Source organism: Stomoxys calcitrans, chromosome 1 (genome assembly GCF_963082655.1).
Source record: "Stomoxys calcitrans chromosome 1, idStoCalc2.1, whole genome shotgun sequence".
NCBI classification, from domain to species: Eukaryota; Metazoa; Arthropoda; class Insecta; order Diptera; family Muscidae; genus Stomoxys; species Stomoxys calcitrans.
In genome coordinates this window covers 177,619,228-177,638,871 of record NC_081552.1, presented here as the reverse complement: position 1 = coordinate 177,638,871, position 19,644 = coordinate 177,619,228, and the positions used below count along the sequence as shown (strand labels likewise).

At 33.7% G+C, this 19,644-nt stretch overlaps 1 protein-coding gene across 1 annotated transcript; it reads left to right on the top strand.

The window, feature by feature from the left end:
- Nucleotides 1–1,058: 1,058 nt before the first annotated feature.
- On the top strand, nt 1,059–5,303 carry LOC131997276 (uncharacterized). The gene is made up of 4 exons (XM_059367957.1): nt 1,059–1,194; nt 1,256–1,540; nt 1,945–4,239; nt 4,397–5,303. The coding sequence occupies exons 1-4, from the start codon at nt 1,059–1,061 to the stop codon at nt 4,609–4,611; spliced, it is 2,931 nt and encodes a 976-aa protein (XP_059223940.1). The 3' UTR covers nt 4,612–5,303.
- The last annotated feature ends 14,341 nt before the right edge of the window (nt 5,304–19,644 follow it).

The window sequence follows — 19,644 nt, the reverse complement described above, 5'->3', positions numbered from 1 at the left end:
ACTTCGTGAGCCCCAATGGCTCACGAAGTAAAATTCTTAATTTAAGTAAAATTCTTAATTAAATTTCAGCCAATTCTTATACGAATTGGCTGAAATTTTACACAGGTCTCCAACATATAATTTAATTGTGGTCCGAACTGGACCATATCTTGATATCGTTTTAATAGCAGAGCAACTCTTTTCTTATATCCTTTTTTGCCTAAGAAGAGATGCCGGGAAAAGAACTCGACAAATGCGATCCATGGTGGAGGGTATATAAGATTCGGCCCGGCCGAACTTAGCACGCTTTTACTTGTTTTAAATTCTTTTGTTTTTGCTGTAAATTTGATATTTTAAATTTTTTCGGCAGAGCTGCTTGCTTTGAAGAAAAAATAAATAAAATAAAAATTTACTGACACCTACATATAAGCTTGACGTTTGCTGTCAAATTTTGAGAGCGTAAAAATTTCTCTTGTATTTTCATGCTCTTTGGTCTAATCGGAAAACATGTTGCCAGACTGAAGGTAACGACTTTTGCAGAAGCTTTGAGAACATCTAGGAAGAAGGGCTATAGACCACCTTCTGAACTAGAAGAGATTTTCCTTCTTCTGTTCCTATGATATCACAATGGATGAAAACGTCTAAATGAGTGGAAAAGAACAACTAAGATAAAACTCACATACAAATAGGTTTTACGACTACCTATGAAATTTCTAAGCGCAAATCTCTTGATTTTTGATCAAAATATGCATATTAATGGGATAACGGCTTTTTCACCATCGATATAAATATATCATATTCTAGATAAATGATGGGGTTATTCTCCAATAGATGGCAATATTTTCTGTTGTGCTTTTGCATTGTAGCCTTTGTTTCTATTATTAAAAATATAATTTGGATCAATTAATTTCGTGATTTAAACCGATTTTTATTTCTTTCTGTATTGTAGGTAAAATCAGTTATAAAGATAGAAAATATCTCTTACAATCAATAGATGTTCCGGCAACCGTTTTCTCTGTCGTCGTTTTATCTGTCGTCATTTTTGTGTTAAATTTTGTAATTTTTCTTCCATAAAAAACATGTTTTCGCTAGTTAAATTTGAGAAAGACGACTACTATGTAGTCAATACAAAATGCATTGATTTTATAACCAAACAGAGTTGCGTTGCAAAATATAGGGGATGCAAATACTCAGCAACTTTTATTGAAAAAAACGGTAAGTTAGGAAATCCTAAACTTATTTGCTTAGAACTACATTTGGACATCCCACATATTAGATGATAAATTATACCTCGAAAATATAAAATCCAAAAAAAACGCGGAAACAGCTAATCATGGCGATTTACAAAGAGATGTTGGAATCGAAGATCCTAGCATCGAATCCCCTGCAACCAAGCAAATCTTTTTAAATACAAAGAGATCTCAAAATTTTTGTCTCGTCCTATTTGAAAACGACGATTTTTATATTCTGGACTCGAAAAAAGTTAAAATTACTGAGGGAAATCAATGTATAGCGAAATATAAAGGATGTTGTTACTCTGCCACATTTATTGCCGAAAATGGTGAGTAGTGAAATCTACATTTATTTTAACGAGATCGAATTTCAAATAATCTTTTTTTTTTTTTTTTGATTAACTTACGTTGCGCGTCTTAGCCGACAAATTAATTTTGCAAAATAAAATAAAAGAAAAACAAAACACCGATTTTGCTTCTACCGTCGTTGCTACTACCACAGCTTGCAGGTTATCGATTTCCGAAAAATATATAGAAAATATACAAGATAATTTTCCATGTCCATCTATTAAATCATTAATCAACGATAGTCAAGATGCTAATATTTCTGTCCAGCCGACAACTGAGTTTAATAAAAAAAACACCAGTACTCCAATTTCTTCAAATAGCCGTATGTTCTGTGAAGGTCAGATTGACAAAAACCCGGACTGTGAGAATCTTAACTCTTATCCAGAGTTACCACAAATATTAAAAATTGACGTTATTGTCCCTCCATATGAAAACGACCAAACTCTAATTCAAAATAGCTCTAATAGAGACTTAGATGCTACATTCTCTGTGGATATTTCCAGCATCAAAGAATGGACATCAAATAAGTGTACAGAAAATCAGAAAAGCTCAGAACTAGAAATAAATGAAGATGCAACGATTCCATTGAACACCACTTACAACATCAACGGATCAGCAGCTGAGCCATTACAAATTGTTAATAAAAGTCTCACAAAAATTGGTAACGAATCAACAGCTAAAACAATAAGCACTGTAGGTGAAACCATAGTATCAGAATATGAGCCTAGTTCGTTACTTCTTGATTCAAACCCTTTAGAGACTTTAACCGAACCAACAAAGCCAATACAGGATCCCGTTAAACTAAACAAATTATTGTTAAAAAATCCCAATCGGAAGACAAAGCAGCATTTTTGCATTTTTTGCAATAAGTTGCAAAGTAAACTGGCAAGGCACTTCTTTTTGAAACACAAATCAGAAAAACAAATAAAACGAGCAATGGCAATGCCAAAGAAGTGTTCAGAACGTTTGCAGATATTAGAGACGCTTCGCAAAAAGGGAGATTTTATCCACAACACAAATCAAAGTAAAAACTCTGGAATTTTGATAACTACTCGACAAAAACTTAAATCTGGCGAAACTCCGGATGATTACACTTGTTGCAAGAAATGTAAAGGCTTTTTTAAAATAGTAAATATCCGTAAGCATCTGAAAAAATGTTGTGGTCCTGGGAATAAGGGGAATAGAAAGAATTTAATTGAGGGACGTCAACTTACTCAATATATTCACCCAGCAGCCAGTGATTTATTAAAATTAGAAATTTTTCCGGTTCTTAATAACGACAATTTGGTAAAGGAGATTCGATACGATGAACTGATAATTAAGTTTGGAAATAAATTAGCGGAAAAACTTGTGCCACAGCATCAACATGACCAAGTAAGAGCCAACATGAGACTTTTGGGCCGATTTGTTATAGAAATGAAAAAAATATCACCGGACGTTAAAGAACTAAAAGACATATATAAGCCATATCTATACGACAATGCTGTTCTAGCTTTGAGAAATACAGCAAAATGGAATATGCACACTGGCTTTGCTACCCCTTCGGTAGCATCAAGTCTTTCAACCCTTATAAAAAAGTGCGGACATACACAGAAATCCGAATTTGTAAAATGCCAGAACTCTGATTTAAAAGACCAGCTCAACGACTTTATGACTCTTTGGGAGGAGGACACTCCCATACAGATCAATCGTAGAGCAATATTGGATCAACAAAAATTGAAAAGATTAAAACAGATAACTCTACCGAGTAAAAACGATATATCAAAGATGACCACTTATTTAAGAACAAAAATGAGAAGTGCGTTAAAAGCCTTGTCAACGAAGTTTAAATATTATGAATGGAAAACACTAGTTCAGACTTCATTGGTGTATATACAAATGTTTAATCGCAGAAGAGCAGGGGAGACCGAACGATTGTTGGTAGAAAATTATAAACTGAAAACCAGTATCTGTGATTCTGACATGACGGAAGATTTAACTGAAACTATATCAAAAGAAGCAATGGACTATGCTAAAAAATTCGTGAGAGTATGTTTAACTGGAAAACTGGATAGAGGTGTAGCCGTTTTGCTTGACGATTTATGTCAAAATTCCATTGAGACCATATTAAAATATCGCAAAAAAGCCGGAATCAAGAAAAATCCATACATTTTTTCCCGGAAAGTAAAATCCAATTTGCAGAAAAAGTATTATAGGGCTTGTCCGTTGATGAGAAAATTCGCAACTGAATGTGGTGCAGAAATGCCAAATACATTGAGGGGAACTGTACTGCGAAAACATATAGCTACACACACCTCACTTTTAAATATTGGGGAATCTTCAGTAGAAACTCTAGCAAACTTCCTTGGCCATCACAAAGACATCCATAAGAGCCATTATCGACTTCCAGTGCCAGTGGCGGAAATCACTACAGTTTCTAAACTTCTGGAGTCAGCAGCAGGATACGACCAAGATGAACACGATAACGACGAACATGAAGAGATTCACATAGATAACCAGGACGATGAGTCCGACAACGAAAGCGTCGCAAATGCGGTCAGTGTTGGAAGCAGTGACGGAGACAGTGATGGAGACAGTGATGGAGAAACGAAAGACGAGACCATGAGCAATGCAATAAATAAATCTGATTCGGACTCTGATAATGATTTTGAGAAACAAGAATCAAATCAAAAAAGAAATTGTAAGTTCCATTTTGCAGATGTTTTCCATCACACATTAACAAATAAAATTTCTGCCTTTCTTTAACAATCCATGACAAAATTTTCACTTCATTCATTATTTATTTTCGTACTAATCATTTTTTGTTTTGTTTGTTTTATTTGTTTTATTTTACTAAGCTTCTTCCTTTGGAAAGGCCTCACGCTCTCGATGGAGTATTCACGAAATAATGGATATGGAAGAGGAATTTGGGGAAATCGACCTTTTGGAAAATCTTCCATCATTGCAAGCATGCCAGTCGGCTATAAACAAATATACTTCTCTACAGCATCGTACACCTGCACAATTAAAATCATGGATTCACAACAAATTGAAAAAAAATCGTCGGAATTAGTTTGTCACTGTGTTAAAGTACTTTTTCTATATTTTTGCTTTTAATTTATTACAATAGCAGGTGTTGTCTTAAAACTCATTCATTTGTGAAACCAAAGTACCTGATATATATATAGGTTGTCGCCTAAGGAAGAGCTGGACTCTTAGCCTTTAAGTTAAAGTAAGCTGTTTTATGTTTTGAACTCCCAAGGAATTTGCGTTCAAATTTGATTAATATGGCTTAGCATTCATACTAAAATTCTAATGGCTCGATTACGGATTGCAACCCAATTTCTGTTGGATTACCACGTACAATTTCATCTGCTAGCAACGTAACTATATTGGAGTAGCAATCTATAATAGCTTTATATTGGAGTAGCAATTTATAGTAAAGCTTTTATTCTTTTCTTCTAGTTTTCTATATTTCTATATGCAGTAATTTTTTTTTGAAACGTTAAGTAACAATTATTTATTTTTTTCTTCTACATTCTTTAAACGTAATTTCTGCACTGTACTGTATATCGATTAAAAGCCCTTTTTTCTATTAAAAGAGGATTTTATATGAGGCATTCTTCCAAAAATATGTGAGAAGTTTGCCCCTGTTCCTTAATGGAATGTTCATGGGCAAAATTTGCATTTGCATTCTTCCAAAAATAAACCACTTTAAAAAAGTGGTCATATTTTTTTGGAAACTATATATGTTTTAGCAGAACAATTTTCAAACCACTATACATTTAAAACAAATGGATTTAAAAACACCCAGAGTTTTTTTTACAGAATTTCTTAAATTTTAAAACTATGTATCACAAAATTTTTTAAAAAATTATTTTCATAAAAAATATTTTTAATTTTAAAGCCTTTATGCCCCCTTCGATTTTTTTCAGTTAAACATCAAAATGTTCCTTATTTTGCCCTCTTTTTACCATACAAAGGAAATTTTGGGACAGCTATATTTGTAAGAGATACAAATTAATTAATCTGGTCACCCTTTCTTTCTCTACGTTCATAAATATTGTCGAGAGAATCGGCTAAGAAATTACCGAATTACCGACGTATAAATCCAAAGCGAGCGATACATATATATGGGAGGTATATCTAAATCTGAACCGATTTATATGATATTCACCAGTTATGTTGAGAGTCGTAAGAAAATCTGTCGTGCAAAATTTCGTGAAAATAGGTTGACAAATGACTATGTTATAACAATCGGACCAATATTGAGAAAGTGGGGGTGGCCAGATTAATTTATTTGTATCTCTTACAAATATAGCTGTCCCAGAATTTCCCTTGTAGGGTAGAAAGGTGACAAAATAAGGAACATTTTGAGGTATGACCCCGTTTACATTGGCCACTAAATCCGGATTTAAGCCTCTCGCCAGCTGATTCTTTAAAGGGAAAACAGGTGATCGAGCCATTAAATCCGGATTTAGTGGCCAATATAAACGGGGTTTATAATTAATAAAAAATCGATGGGGGAATTAAGTTTAAAAAAAAACTAATTTTTTTTTAGAAAAAGTTTTGTGATATATTGTTTTATTTATTTATTTATTAATGAAATAAATAAATAAAACAATATATCACAAAACTTTTTCTAAAAAAAAAAATAGTTTTTTATTGTTTAAAATTTAGGAAATTCTGCACAAAATTCTTTGGGTGTTTTTAAATCCATTTATATGTTTTAAAGTTATAGTGGTTTGAACAATTTTGTCTGATAAAAAGTTTGAATCCTGATAGTGTGGAAATCCTACATCATACGGACCCAAATTGATACTCTTTCTTTTTGTTTTTACATGTGCTAAAAAAATGTAAGCACTTTTTAAAGTGTTTTCTTTTTTTGGGAGAATGCCTCATACATATATGTCATTAACAATACAAAAAAAAAAACAAATTTACAAAAAACAAAAAAAAAATATATAACAATTATAATTTACTTTATATCTGACTCATAGAGTAGGGTCGGTCAAAACAATTTTTTATATATATATAAAAATCCAACAAAATGCATTTATTTACTCAAACAAAACGTAAATTTCAGTATTTTTTACTTTAATATATTTTATATTGACTTCATTAAAATACGTCAGTAAAGAAAAAAATGTTCTCCCTGTTTTTAATCAAAACTTAGAATACGCTTCTACTAAATCTAAATAAAGACTTTCCAAACTATACAAAGTATAGTGGGAAAATAAGGGGTCTTAAAACATAAATAATTAAAAATGTCTGCTTATATATATAATTAAATATATTTTTTTTTTATGAAGAGGCTTTGTGTGTTATAAACACAAAAAACAAAAATATATAAATTTTATGTAAATTGTTCTAAGATTAATTAATATGTTAATAGTATTAAAACATAAGAAATGTACTTTTTCAACCTTGTTGAAGCAAAAGAAACAATGTGTTTATTTAAACAAACATATCAATTAAAAGCTTTTTGTTTTCTATTAAAAGAGGACTTTATATCTCATAAAAAAAATTTTACAAAAAAAGCTGTAACTTGATTATATAACTTACTTTATATCTGACTCAAAGCGTAAGGTGGGTCAAAACTAAATATTTTTTATATAAAAGAAAGAAAAAAATCCAACAAAAGCATTTATTTACTCAAACACGACATAATTTTCAGTCATTTTTCTTTAATTACTATTTTTTTATTGCCTTTTTTAAAACACTGCAATTAAAGAAAAAAATTTTCTCCCTTTTTTTAATAAAAACTTAGAATACACTTTTACTAAATCTAAATATAGACTTTCCAAACTATACAAAGTATAGTGGGGAAATAAGGGGTCTTAAAATATAAATAATTCGAAAATTTTTAAGTAATTTCTGCTTAAATTTTATTCACTCGCATTTTTTATATATTAATTATATATATATTATGTTTAAATAAAGAGGCTTTGTGTGTTATAAACACAAAAACAAAAAAAATATACATTTTATGTAAATTGTTCTAAGATTAATTAATATGTTAATAGTATCAAAACACATGAAATGTACTTTTTCAACCTTGTTGAAGCAAAAGAAAGAATGTGTTTATTTAAACAAACATATCGATTAAAAGCTTTTTGTTTTCTATTAAAAGAGGACTTTGTATGTCATAAACAACAAAAAAAAAATCCAAAAAAAAGCTGTAACTTGATTATACTTTACTTTATAGCTGACTCATAGCTTGGAGTGGGTCAAAACTAAATTTTTTTTTATGTAAAAAAAGAAAAAAAAAATCAACAAAAAGCATTTATTTACTCAATTAAACATACATTTCAGTAATTTTTCTTTAATTAATATAGTTTACATAGATTTTATTAAAACACTTCAATTAAAGGAAAAACTGTTCTTCCTTTTTTATATAAAACTTAGAATACACTCCTACAAAATGTAAATATACGGGTGTGTTTTGGGTTTCACTTTTCCTCTAAAATCAATTTTCTATTATCAAGCAAACAAATAGCGGAAATCAAATATTTGTTGTAAGATACGTTTTTGGTTTTATCTAAGAAACTTCATGAATGAAAATTTAGGAAATTTTGAAACTTTATTAACGTTATAATAAGCAATTAATATTAGGGGAAAAGTGAAACCCAGAACACCCGATATACTTTGAAAACTACACATATTAAAGTGGGAAGTCATTTCTACTTAAATTTTATTCACTCGTATTTTTTATATTTAATTATATTTTTTTTTTTTTTTCAAATAAACACAAAGAACAAAAATACATTTTATGTAAATGTTAAATAATATGTTAATAGAATTAAAACAGATGAAATATACTTTTTCAACCTTGTTGAATCAAAAGATACAATATGTTTAACCAATTATTTTTATTTGAATAATGAATATAGGTTACATTTTTATCAAATAAAAATTAAAACAATTTTTCATTCATTAATTTTCTTATAAAATTCTATGTCTACATTGACTCGTTTAGTTCATTTGATTTCAGAAAACATCTGAATCATTCATATCAGCTGAGATTTTTCCCAAACTCCATTTAATGGAAGAAATTTTATTGTTTTTTATTTTTCTCTTAAAATGTCCATTGGATTTTTGTACTGTTTGACAGTACATGGGACTGTGCTTATAAAGAACAATATTGAAATCTATTTAAACCTATTTTCACGTGGTTGAATTCGGATTGCCATTAAAAATTGTAAAGTCGAACGAGTCGATTTCTGTGCAGGCTGAATGGTTTATATTAATCCCTACGGGAAATGGGACAGGTCCCAAACCTATCACGGGATAGGTCCCCTGGTGATAGGGACATATCCCAGTTCTCGTCCCCTTATATGTAAAAAACATATCACTTTTATAAGGGTTTGTCGCTCGAGGTGACATATCACCGTAGGATGGGTCCTGGAACAGTTCGAAAAGGACAAGTTTAGTTCCTATCCTCAGCATACTCATCCCAAAACGAATACTAAAAGTTCAGAACTAGGATATGTAACAAAATATTCGTTACAAGATATATATGTCCCAACTGAGTGAATTCATTAATTCAATTAATTCCTAAAGTCGATACTTCGAAATTCAAAGTTTTTTTAAAGAATACTTTTACCAGCCAATGAATGTGTTATAAAACCATACTCTGTACAAATGTCGGGGGGCTTAACACAAATCATTATTCTTAATTTCAGCGAAATGATCTGTGTGGTGTCCATGGTTGTCACGAGAAGCTTAGCTGCGAGCTACCACGCGCGTCCACAGGTTGCGGATAGTGGAATGCTCCATACGAAGTAGCTGCAACTTCAGTCGCGGACAATCAGCGGTATCGAGTAGAGAGTCTCAGTGAGGGGCCGGGCGGCACCGGCCCTTGCTTGTTGAAATACTGAGTGCCTATGATGCTTGATATGACAAGGCGAGTTATTGGCGCCTTTAAATAGCCAATGGCCATCATGTTCCCGCGGTGATCGGTCTTTTGGACCAGAACGAGCTTGATCACCTTAAAGAGCTTGACGAGGATCGCCACCCACCTCCACATGCAAATGTGGATACTACAACAACAACCTTTTATGGCCTAAAACCTTAAATCGGTAGATCGGTATATATAGCAGCTATATCCAAATCTAGACCGATCTAAGCCGAATAAGCAGGGATATCAAGCGGCCTAACACAACTTTCTATCTCAAATTTCTGCGAAATCGTGCAATAAATGTGCCTATTAGAGGCGCAGGACCTTAAATCGAGCGATCTGGATAGTATTGAAGAAGGATGTCGAGAGGCTTAACACAACTCACTGTCCCAAATTTCAGCGAAATCGGATAATAAATGTGGTCTATATAGGGCTATATCAACGTATAGTCCGATATAGCCAATGTTCGAAATTAATATGCCTATAGACAAAAAAAGGATCTGTGTCAAGTTTCAGCTCAATATCACTATTTTTAAAGTCTGTAGCGGGACAAAATGAGTATTCCCCCGTCTTTCGTTGATGGGTATAAAAATATAATATCAGCGAATTTATAATATCGGTCTTTCATATATGAAAATGTGTAGTAGTCCAGCAGCTTAATCAGTGCTACTGTTTTCGTTTTCAGAGTTGTTTTCCTTGCTGGTATCGTATTTGCTTCTACTTATTTGTTTTAAATGCCGTTTCGTAGAAATACTGCTTTTCTTATATGTTTTTCGATATCCTTGACGTCCATATATGCACCATATTGGGGACCGTTGATAGGTATACTTTGCAATTATTTTATATATTTAACTGATAAGCAATTTTTATACCCTCCACCATAAGATGGGGGGTATACTAATTTCGTCATTCTGATTGTAACTACTCGAAATATTCGTCTGAGACCCCGTAAAGTATATATATTCTTGATCGTCGTGAAATTTTATGTCGATCTAGCCATGTCCGTCCGTCTGTCCGTCCGTCCGTCCGTCTGTCTGTCGAAAGCACGCTAACTTCCGAAGGAGTAAAGCTAGCCGCTTGAAATTTTGCACAAATACTTCTTATTAGTGTAGGTCGGTTGGTATTGTAAATGGGCCATATCGGTCCATGTTTTGATATAGCTGCCATATAAACCGATCTTGGGTCTTGACTTCTTGAGCCTCTGGAGTGCGCAATTCTTATGCGATTGAAATGAAATTTTGCACGTAGTATTTTGTTATGATATCCAACAACTGTGCCAAGTATGGTTCAAATCGGTTCATAACCTGATATAGCTGCCGTATAAACCGATCTTGGGTCTTGACTTCTTGAGCCTCTAGAGTGCGCAATTCTTATCCGATTGGGATGAAATTTTGCACGACGTGTTTTGTTATGATATCAAACAACAACAAAAATATTGATATTCTGCAAAAAACGGTTTTCGGTTAGTTAGCAAAACCCCGGTTTCACCGGTTTTTAAAGTTCTAAGTCATTTTTTTACTAGGTTTTTTTTTTTAACTTTAGTTGGTTTTTTGTAAATAATTGAAGTCATCATATATTACCTCACTCGGTGATTTCCATTTTTATACCCACCACCATAGGATAGGGGTATATTCATTTAGTCATTCCGTTTGCAACACATCGAAATATCTATTTCCAACCCTACAAAGTATATATCTTTCGGATCGTTGTAAAATTCTAAGACGATTTAACGATGTCTGTGTGTCTGTCCGTCTGCCCGTCCGTCTGTTGTAATCACTCTAGAGCCTTCAAAAATTGAGATATTGAGTTGAAATTTGGCACAGATACGTCTTTTTGATGCACGCAGGTTAAGTTCGTGAACGGGCTAAATCGGACCATATTTAGATATAGCTGCCATATAGACCGATCTGCAGATTTAGGGTCTTAAGACCATAAAAGCCGCAATATTATCCGATTTTGCTGAAATTTGAAATAGTGAGTTGCTTTAAGCCTCCCGGCATCCGACCCGAATATAGTTCAGATCGGACTATATTTAGATATAGCTGCCATATAAACCGATCTTGGGTCTTGACTTCTTGAGCCTCTACAGTGCGCAATTCTTATCCGATTGCAATGAAATTTTGCACGACGTGTTTTGCTATGATATCCAACAACTGTGTCAAGTATGGTTAAAAACGGTCCATAACCTGATATAGCTGCCATATAAACCGATCTTGGGTCTTGACTTCTTGAGTCTCTAGAGGGCGCAATTTTTATCCGATTGGAATGGAATTTCGCACGACGTGTTTTGTTATGATACCCAACAACTGTGCTAAGTATGGTTGAAATCGATCCATAACCTGATATAGTTGCCATATAAACCGATCTTGGGTCTTGACTTCTTGAGCCTCTAGAGGGCACAATTCTTATCCGATTTGAATGAATTTTTGCACGAAGTATTCCGTTATGATATCCAACAACTGTGTCAAGTATGGTTGAAATCGGTTCATAACTTGATATAGCTGTCATATAAACAGATCTGGGGATTTGACTTCTTGAGCTTCTAGAGGGCGCAATTCCTATCGGATTTGGCTGAAATTTTGCATGACGTATTTTATTTTTACTTTCATCAACTGTGTCAAATAAGGTTTAAATCGGTTCATAACCTGATATAGCTGCCATATAAACCGATCTGGGATCTTGACTTCTTGACCCCTAGAGGTCGCAATTATTATTCGATATGCCTGAAATTTTGTGCGACGGATCTTTTCATGACCATCAACAAACGTGATTATTATGGTCTGAATCGGTCTATAGCCCGATGCAGATCACATATAAATCGTTCTCTCTATTTTACTTCGTGAGCCCCAATGGGCGCAATTCTTATACGAATTGGCGGAAATTTTTCACAGGTCTCCAACATATAATTTAATTGTGGTTCGAACCGCACCATACCTTGGTATCGTTTTAATAGCAGAGCAACTCTTTTCTTATATCCTTCTTTGTCTAAGAAGAGATGCCGGGAAAAGAACTCGACAAATGCGATCCATGGTGGATGGTATATAAGATTCGGCCCGGCCGAACTTAGCACGCTTTTACTTGTAAGTATACATATTAAAATATTTAAGCCCCACACCACAACCGTGGAACAGAGTATTATAACTTAGTGCTTTTATTTGCAAAGCTAAAAAAATACCATTAAGCATACCGATTGGCTTGAACTACTTCCTGATTCGATTTAACTATGTGCGTTTGTCTGTTTGTCCATGTTTTCTTGTAATCAAGGTACAGGTCGCATTCATTCTTCTGCAAATATTACTGAAACAATACGCGAACTGACCTATAGTGACCTACCAATATTGAGAAGTACGCGAACACACTTATAGTGTTCTATTTGTCTATCCTTTCAAGAATGTATTTTTTGACATTTTAAACACAAATAGAAATGTTAATATGTTTAATTAGCTGTGTCTTTATAACCATAATCGTTTCCTCTAAAATCGACCACTAAGTATATGAGTAGAACATTGTCGTCCATATCGCAATTAATATTTATGAATACATATTTATATATATGTACTCCGTTACAATCGGGGACATTTTTCCTTGCAATGTATCGGGTATTATGAGGACACTTGAGTACAAAGCCACATGAAATGTTTGTAGTTCAACGGCGTTGTACCCGTGATAATTAGTAACGAGGATGGCAACCCTGGGTTGAGAAAAATAATTTTAAAATGGAAAAAAAGGATGGAAATAGCGTGTACATATGAAAAAAAATAAAAATTTTATAATTAATAATAATAGAGCTTTCAAACGAACCAATAAACAAATTTTTTTTTAAAATGTCCTCGAAAGTCCAGTGTCCCCGAAAGTCACGGTACATGACAAAACTTTTGAGGACTGTCCCCAAAAAGGCAAAATGTTCTCAAAAGTACCGGTAGATATGAAAAGTGTCGCCAAAAGTCTCAGTACACATACATATATATATATATATATATATATATATATATATATATATATATATATATATGTATGTGTACCGTGACTTTTGGGGACCAAAAAATTTTCGGAGTTTTGACCGATTAAAAATTATCTCCCGACTTTTTAAGCCTTTCTATATAAAAAAAAATTTTTTTGCCCTATTTGGGGCCTATTTATCGCAGATTTACTACCTACCGGTACTTTTGAGTACATTACTTTATGTATCGTTACTTTCGAGGACGCGTCCTTGAATATCACGCTGTATATAAGTAAAACAGGATTGCCAACGCTGCTTAATTTATTTTCAATTTCTACGCATCGCCGTTGTTTTAGGACTACCGACTTTGACTACTTTTCGAGGACAACAGCTATTGTGATGAAATTTTGCCTCATAACAAATATAAAAAAGAAATAAGAAAACATATTGAATATTGGAAGTAAATGTGATTTTGAATGATTTATTTTGTGAAGTTGATTTAAATATATATTGTGAATAAATTCACAAATATGAACCTATAGGCTGTATCAAAATATGGTCCCATTTGGATTCGACACCGACGTCGAGCAATCTAATACAATTCACCGTTCAAAATGGTAAAACAGAATATTGGTTTATGTGGTAGTTATATCTAAATATAGCCTGATCTTTACCATTTTCAGGACGATATGTGAAGGTGTACTACAGCCCAATGTACCCAACTTCAGAATAATCGGCAACAAAATACAGCTTTTATGGGCCCAAAAACTTAAATCGGGTGATCGGTCTCTATGGCCGCTATATCCAAATATAGACCGATCTAAACCATATAGAGCACTCATGTCGAAAAGCCTGGCATAGCACACTGTAGCGAATTCCAGCGAAATGGGTTAAAAAATACGACTTTTAGGACCCAATACCCCAAATTGGGATATTGGTCTATATAGCAGCATTGTCGAAATATAGACTAATCTGAGCCATATAGAAAACGGATGTAGAAGAGACTAACAAAGCTTACTGTGCAAACTTCCAGCGAAATAGGGCAATAAACTCTGCTTTTATCCGAGAGATCAGTATTAATGGCAGCTATATTCAAAATAATGGAGGCCACCGTAGCTCAGGTTAGCATGTCCGCCTTTGACGCTGAACGCATGGGTTCAAATCCCGGCGTCGACATCCCAAAAAATTTTCAGCGGTGGTTTTCCCCTCCTAATGCTGGCAACATTTGTGAGGTTCTTTGCCATGAAAATACTTCTCCCGAAAGAAGTGTCGCACTGAGACACGCCGTTCGGACTCGGCTATAAAAAGGAGGTGCCTTATCATTGAGATTAAACTTGAATCGGACTGCACTCATTGATATGTGAGAAGTTTGTCCCTGTTCCTTAATGGAATGTTCATGGGCAAATTTGCAATTTGCATTTGCATCTTAGCCATACTCGGTAGGAATATAGAAAGGCCAACTCAATTGCAATTTTGCCCATGAACATTCCATTAAGGAACAGGGGCACACTTCTCACATATCAATGGGTGCTGTCCGATTCAAGTTTAAGCTCAATGATAAAGAGCCTCCTTTTTATAGCCGAATGCGACCCGATACAGACAGCTATATCTTAAATATACCGATGTTTACATATTTGGCATGGATCGTTTCAACTAATTTTTTCAATTTTTATAGCCTGCATAAATAAAACAAGTAAAAAGGCATTAAGTTCGGCCGGGCTGAACTTTGGATACCAGCCACCTCGGGTATATATGTAAACCACCTTTCGTCATAATCCGATAAAAGATGCATATTTTGTGCAACCATAGCAGCTATGTACGATTTGGACCAAACCCGGCACGGACATTGATTGGTGTAATAAATAAAAGTCAATGTTCAATTTTGAATAACAAAATATTGATTTTGTTGGCAGCTATAACCAGATATATGCCGATTTGAACCATATAACCCCTGGATGTCGAAAAGCCAAACATAAATCACTTCGTCAAATTAGAGCGAAATCAGATAGTAAATTGGGCCCAAGACCTTAGATCGAGAGATCGGTCATATGGCAGCTATATCCTAATCTGAACCGATCTGGGCAAAATTGAAATTGAAAAGATATTGAGGGACCCAACACAACTCACTGTCCCAAATTTCAACGAAATCGGACAATAAATGCGCCTTTTATGTGCCCAAAACCTAAAATAGAGAGATCGGTTTTTATGGCAGCTTTATTCAAATCTAGAGCGGTCTAAGCCAAATTGGAAACAGATTTTGAAGTGCTTAACACAATTCATTGTCCCAAATTTCAGCGAAATCAGATTATAAATTCGCCTTTCATGTGCACAAGACCTCAAATCAAGAGATCGGTCTATATAGCAGCTATATACAAATCTGGACTGGTATTGGCCAAATTGAAGAAAGATATTGAGTGACCTAACACAACTCACTGCCCTAAATTTCAGCGAAATCGAACAATAAATGCGACTTTTATGAATATAAGACGTTAAATCGAGAGATTAGTCTATAAAGCAGCTATATCCAAATCTGAACCAATCTGGTCCAAATTTAAAAAAGATGTCGAAGAGCTTAATACAACTTGCTGTCCCAAATTTCAGCGAAATCGGACAATAAACGAGCCTTTTATGGGCCCAAGACCTTAAGTCGAGAAATCGGTCTATATGGCAGCTATATCGAAATCTAAACCGATCTTGTCCAAATTAAACAAGGATGTCTAGTGACCGAACACAACTCTGTCTCAAATTTCTGCAAAATCGGGTAATAAATGCGGCTTTTATGGGCCTAAGACCTTAAATCGGCAGATCGTTTTATATGGGGTCTACACCAAGATATAGTCCGATATAGCCCACTTCACTTGCCTATGGATAAAAAAAGAATATGTGCAAAGCTACAGCTAAATATCTTTATTTTTAAAGACTGTAGCCTGATTTCAACAGACAGATGGACGGACATGGCTGGGTCGTCTTATACTTTTACGACGATCAAGAATATATATATTTTATAGGGTCGGATATTGATATTTGGTGATGGGTATAAAAAGATTGTCTGCGAAGTTTCAGCTCAATATCGTTAAGCTGTGCCGTGATTTCAACAGACAGAAGAATGGAGAAACATGGCTATATCGTCATAAAGTTTAACGCGGAATAATAATATTACACTTTGTAGTGAAAGAAATAGATATGTGATGCGAACGAAATGACATAATTGAGCATACAAACGAATAAAGTATAGCTGAGCCAAATTTTGGATATATCATGTTTGTTATCCTATACAATACGAGCAACTATTTTACATATAAGGAAATATTTAAACAATTTTGGATTGTACTTGAAATGCGCATCGAATGATCCACTACATTTTATTTTAAACTTCAGAGATACCAATAATATATATACTTGTGTAGACTCGCGGCCTTACATCTGAAGATCAGTCTATTTGGCAGCTGCATATATCCATATATGACCCCATCCAATGTGTAGTCTCATACAAGACTATGTACAAATTTCAGAGTAGTAAGATAAGAGATGTGCCTTTTATGAACTCAAGACCTTAAATGGTAGAAGTGTTTATATTATCCGAACATCTCAATTGTATTTTCGGTAATGTCCAATAAAGCTCACTGAATCCTTCTAAGATACCTTGATAATAAAAAAATCGATTAAGAAAAACATGATACATTTGCATAACACTTTATTAAATTATCACACTTTGTTTAATTTTGACACTTAATTAAAATTAACATTATAATATCAAAATACATATTTTTAAGGCGTTACGCTGCATGAATAATGTGGTATTTCATAATTAAACAAAATATTGTGCTGAGGCTTTCCCTTTTCTGACCACCTTTTGTTACGATCGATGCAGATCGCCCTTATGCAATACACTTTCCTTCATTGCATAGCAAATTTGATGTGGCATTTAGAGAGATGTTCACCTTTTAAAACTCTCACTTAATATAAGCTGCAATGCTATTTTAATTTTCCTTGGGCTAGCGCACGAGTTTTCTTATGTTTATTACATTACAAATTGCCATTGATTTGTTTTTTTCTTTGTCTAGTTACTCACTCCACCACAGTTGAGTACTTGGTACTTTGATTAATTTGCTTTAAACTTAATGGGTCGTTCATACTTAATAATTATGTATGTTGTTTTTATTCGATCTTCACATGTTATAAATAATCGGTATGAAATATAGTATAAAATTGTTTTATATATATTTCTTCCAATGCAAATAATCTGAAAACAAGATTGGCGAATGACAGAATTTCGTCGAAATTTTTTTGTTGAATCATTTAGTGCTTTGTAACCGGCCATGAGTAATAGTAGCTTTGTTTTATTTAGCCATTAAGCGGATTTTCCCCGCTTAGTTTGTATGGCGAAAAATGCTATCCCCGATTAGCTAAGTGGCCAATCTTATCGCCGCTTATCAAAACTTATGGTGTTATCATTCAATCTGAATGACAAAACTAAAAGAGGCAGAACGCAACATATTTATTCAATGATTAAACATTCTGGATTTCAAAAATTGCTTAAACCCCGTTTACATTCGCCACTAAATCCGGATTTAATGGCTCGATCACCTGTTTTCCCTTTAGAAAATCAGCTGACGTGAGCCTTAAATCCGGATTTAGCGGCCAATGTAAACGGGGCTTTAGAACTTTAATGAAATCGCAATTATAAACCCCGAGAAACATTTATATAAAATTAAAATGACTTAGCCACATTTGTATGTGGAGGTTGGTGGCGATTCTCGTCAAGCTCCTTTAGGTAAGCAAGCTCGTTCCGTTCCCAAGGACCGATCGCCGCCAGAACATGATGGCCATTGGTTATTTAAAGGCATCAATAACTCGTCTTGTCATATCTAGCATCATTGCAGGCAAATGCAACTCTGCACACAAATCCCCAAAAAAAAAAAAAAAAACCGGTAAAGTTATATTTTTTGCCACATGTAGATATTGTTTTTAGTCGTCAAAGATAACAAGTTTTGCGTGTTGATTTTTTGGCATTTGTTTACAGTGTTGCATTTTTGCAACGCGACACTCAAAAATGTTGGATATTTATTCCAAAATCCATTTGTCATATTACACTTTTCGTACATATCACACCTGAATTCACTATCAAGTCTCACACCTGAATTCACTATCAATTCACAACCAAGACATATTTATTTACAGGTAGTGGCAGTTGCCCAACAACAAAATTTTGAGTACACTATTTGTCAAAATCAGTGATTAGTGCAACCCTGATTTTGAGCATGTTACTAGTTCGCTCCATTTTTCATTGTTTGTTTGTGCTATGGTTCTTAACTATAATACACACACACACACACTCGTTGATAGATTGTGTACTTCGCGAGAAAAAAATTGTACTCAGCTGTTTACGGTACGCTACCTGGTGATTATATCATGTGTACAACATTCAGAGTAGCTATTTTTGAAATAACCTATGACATGTCTGCTCGTCTAAAGGCATCTTAAGTAATTATGTTAAACAAAAAATTTTGTTTTTTCACAACGAATCCGAAAGCTGAATAAAATACTCTGCTTTAGCATTAGTTGCCAATCTGGATTGATGTCATTTTCATACATATTTCATTGCAATGCACCATATAGTACATACTTAAATAATGCACAGCCATTATGTAAAACGACCCATAATATTTGAAACCAAATGATTCAAAGTACAAAGTACCGAAACTCATATACCGGATTAAAAGGTACCCAAATTTTAAACCGCATTAAAAATAGCGGAAACAAGTGAAGTTTGTTGAAGCAATGATTTCAATGCATTCCCGAATGCAACAATGGCAAAGATCAAAATTTTGCTTTAAAAACGCAACCCTGTCAATTTCAACAAATTATGAAGGGAAGTTCACAACTAATGCCCATATTCACAAAACTTAAAATAGTGTTAAACTCTGCTTATTTGACAGATTTCCTTTATAGAACTGTCAAATAAACCCATTATAAAGCTGTTTTAAGTTTTGTGAATACGAGTGTAAAAGTTTTTTTGTTTAGAGTAGGTATTTTAAAAACTTTTAACTAAAGCCTCCATTGACGAGCCGACAAGTCATATGTAATTTCAAAAATAGCCACGCTGAAAATTGTACACATCGTGTGATACGTAAGAAAAATTTAATATGACAAATGGATTTTGGAATAAATATGCAACTTTTTCGATTAAATCGAGCTTCTATTTCATCGAACATACATGTAGACACATGTCTATAAAAAAAAGTGCAATACATACGACAATACAT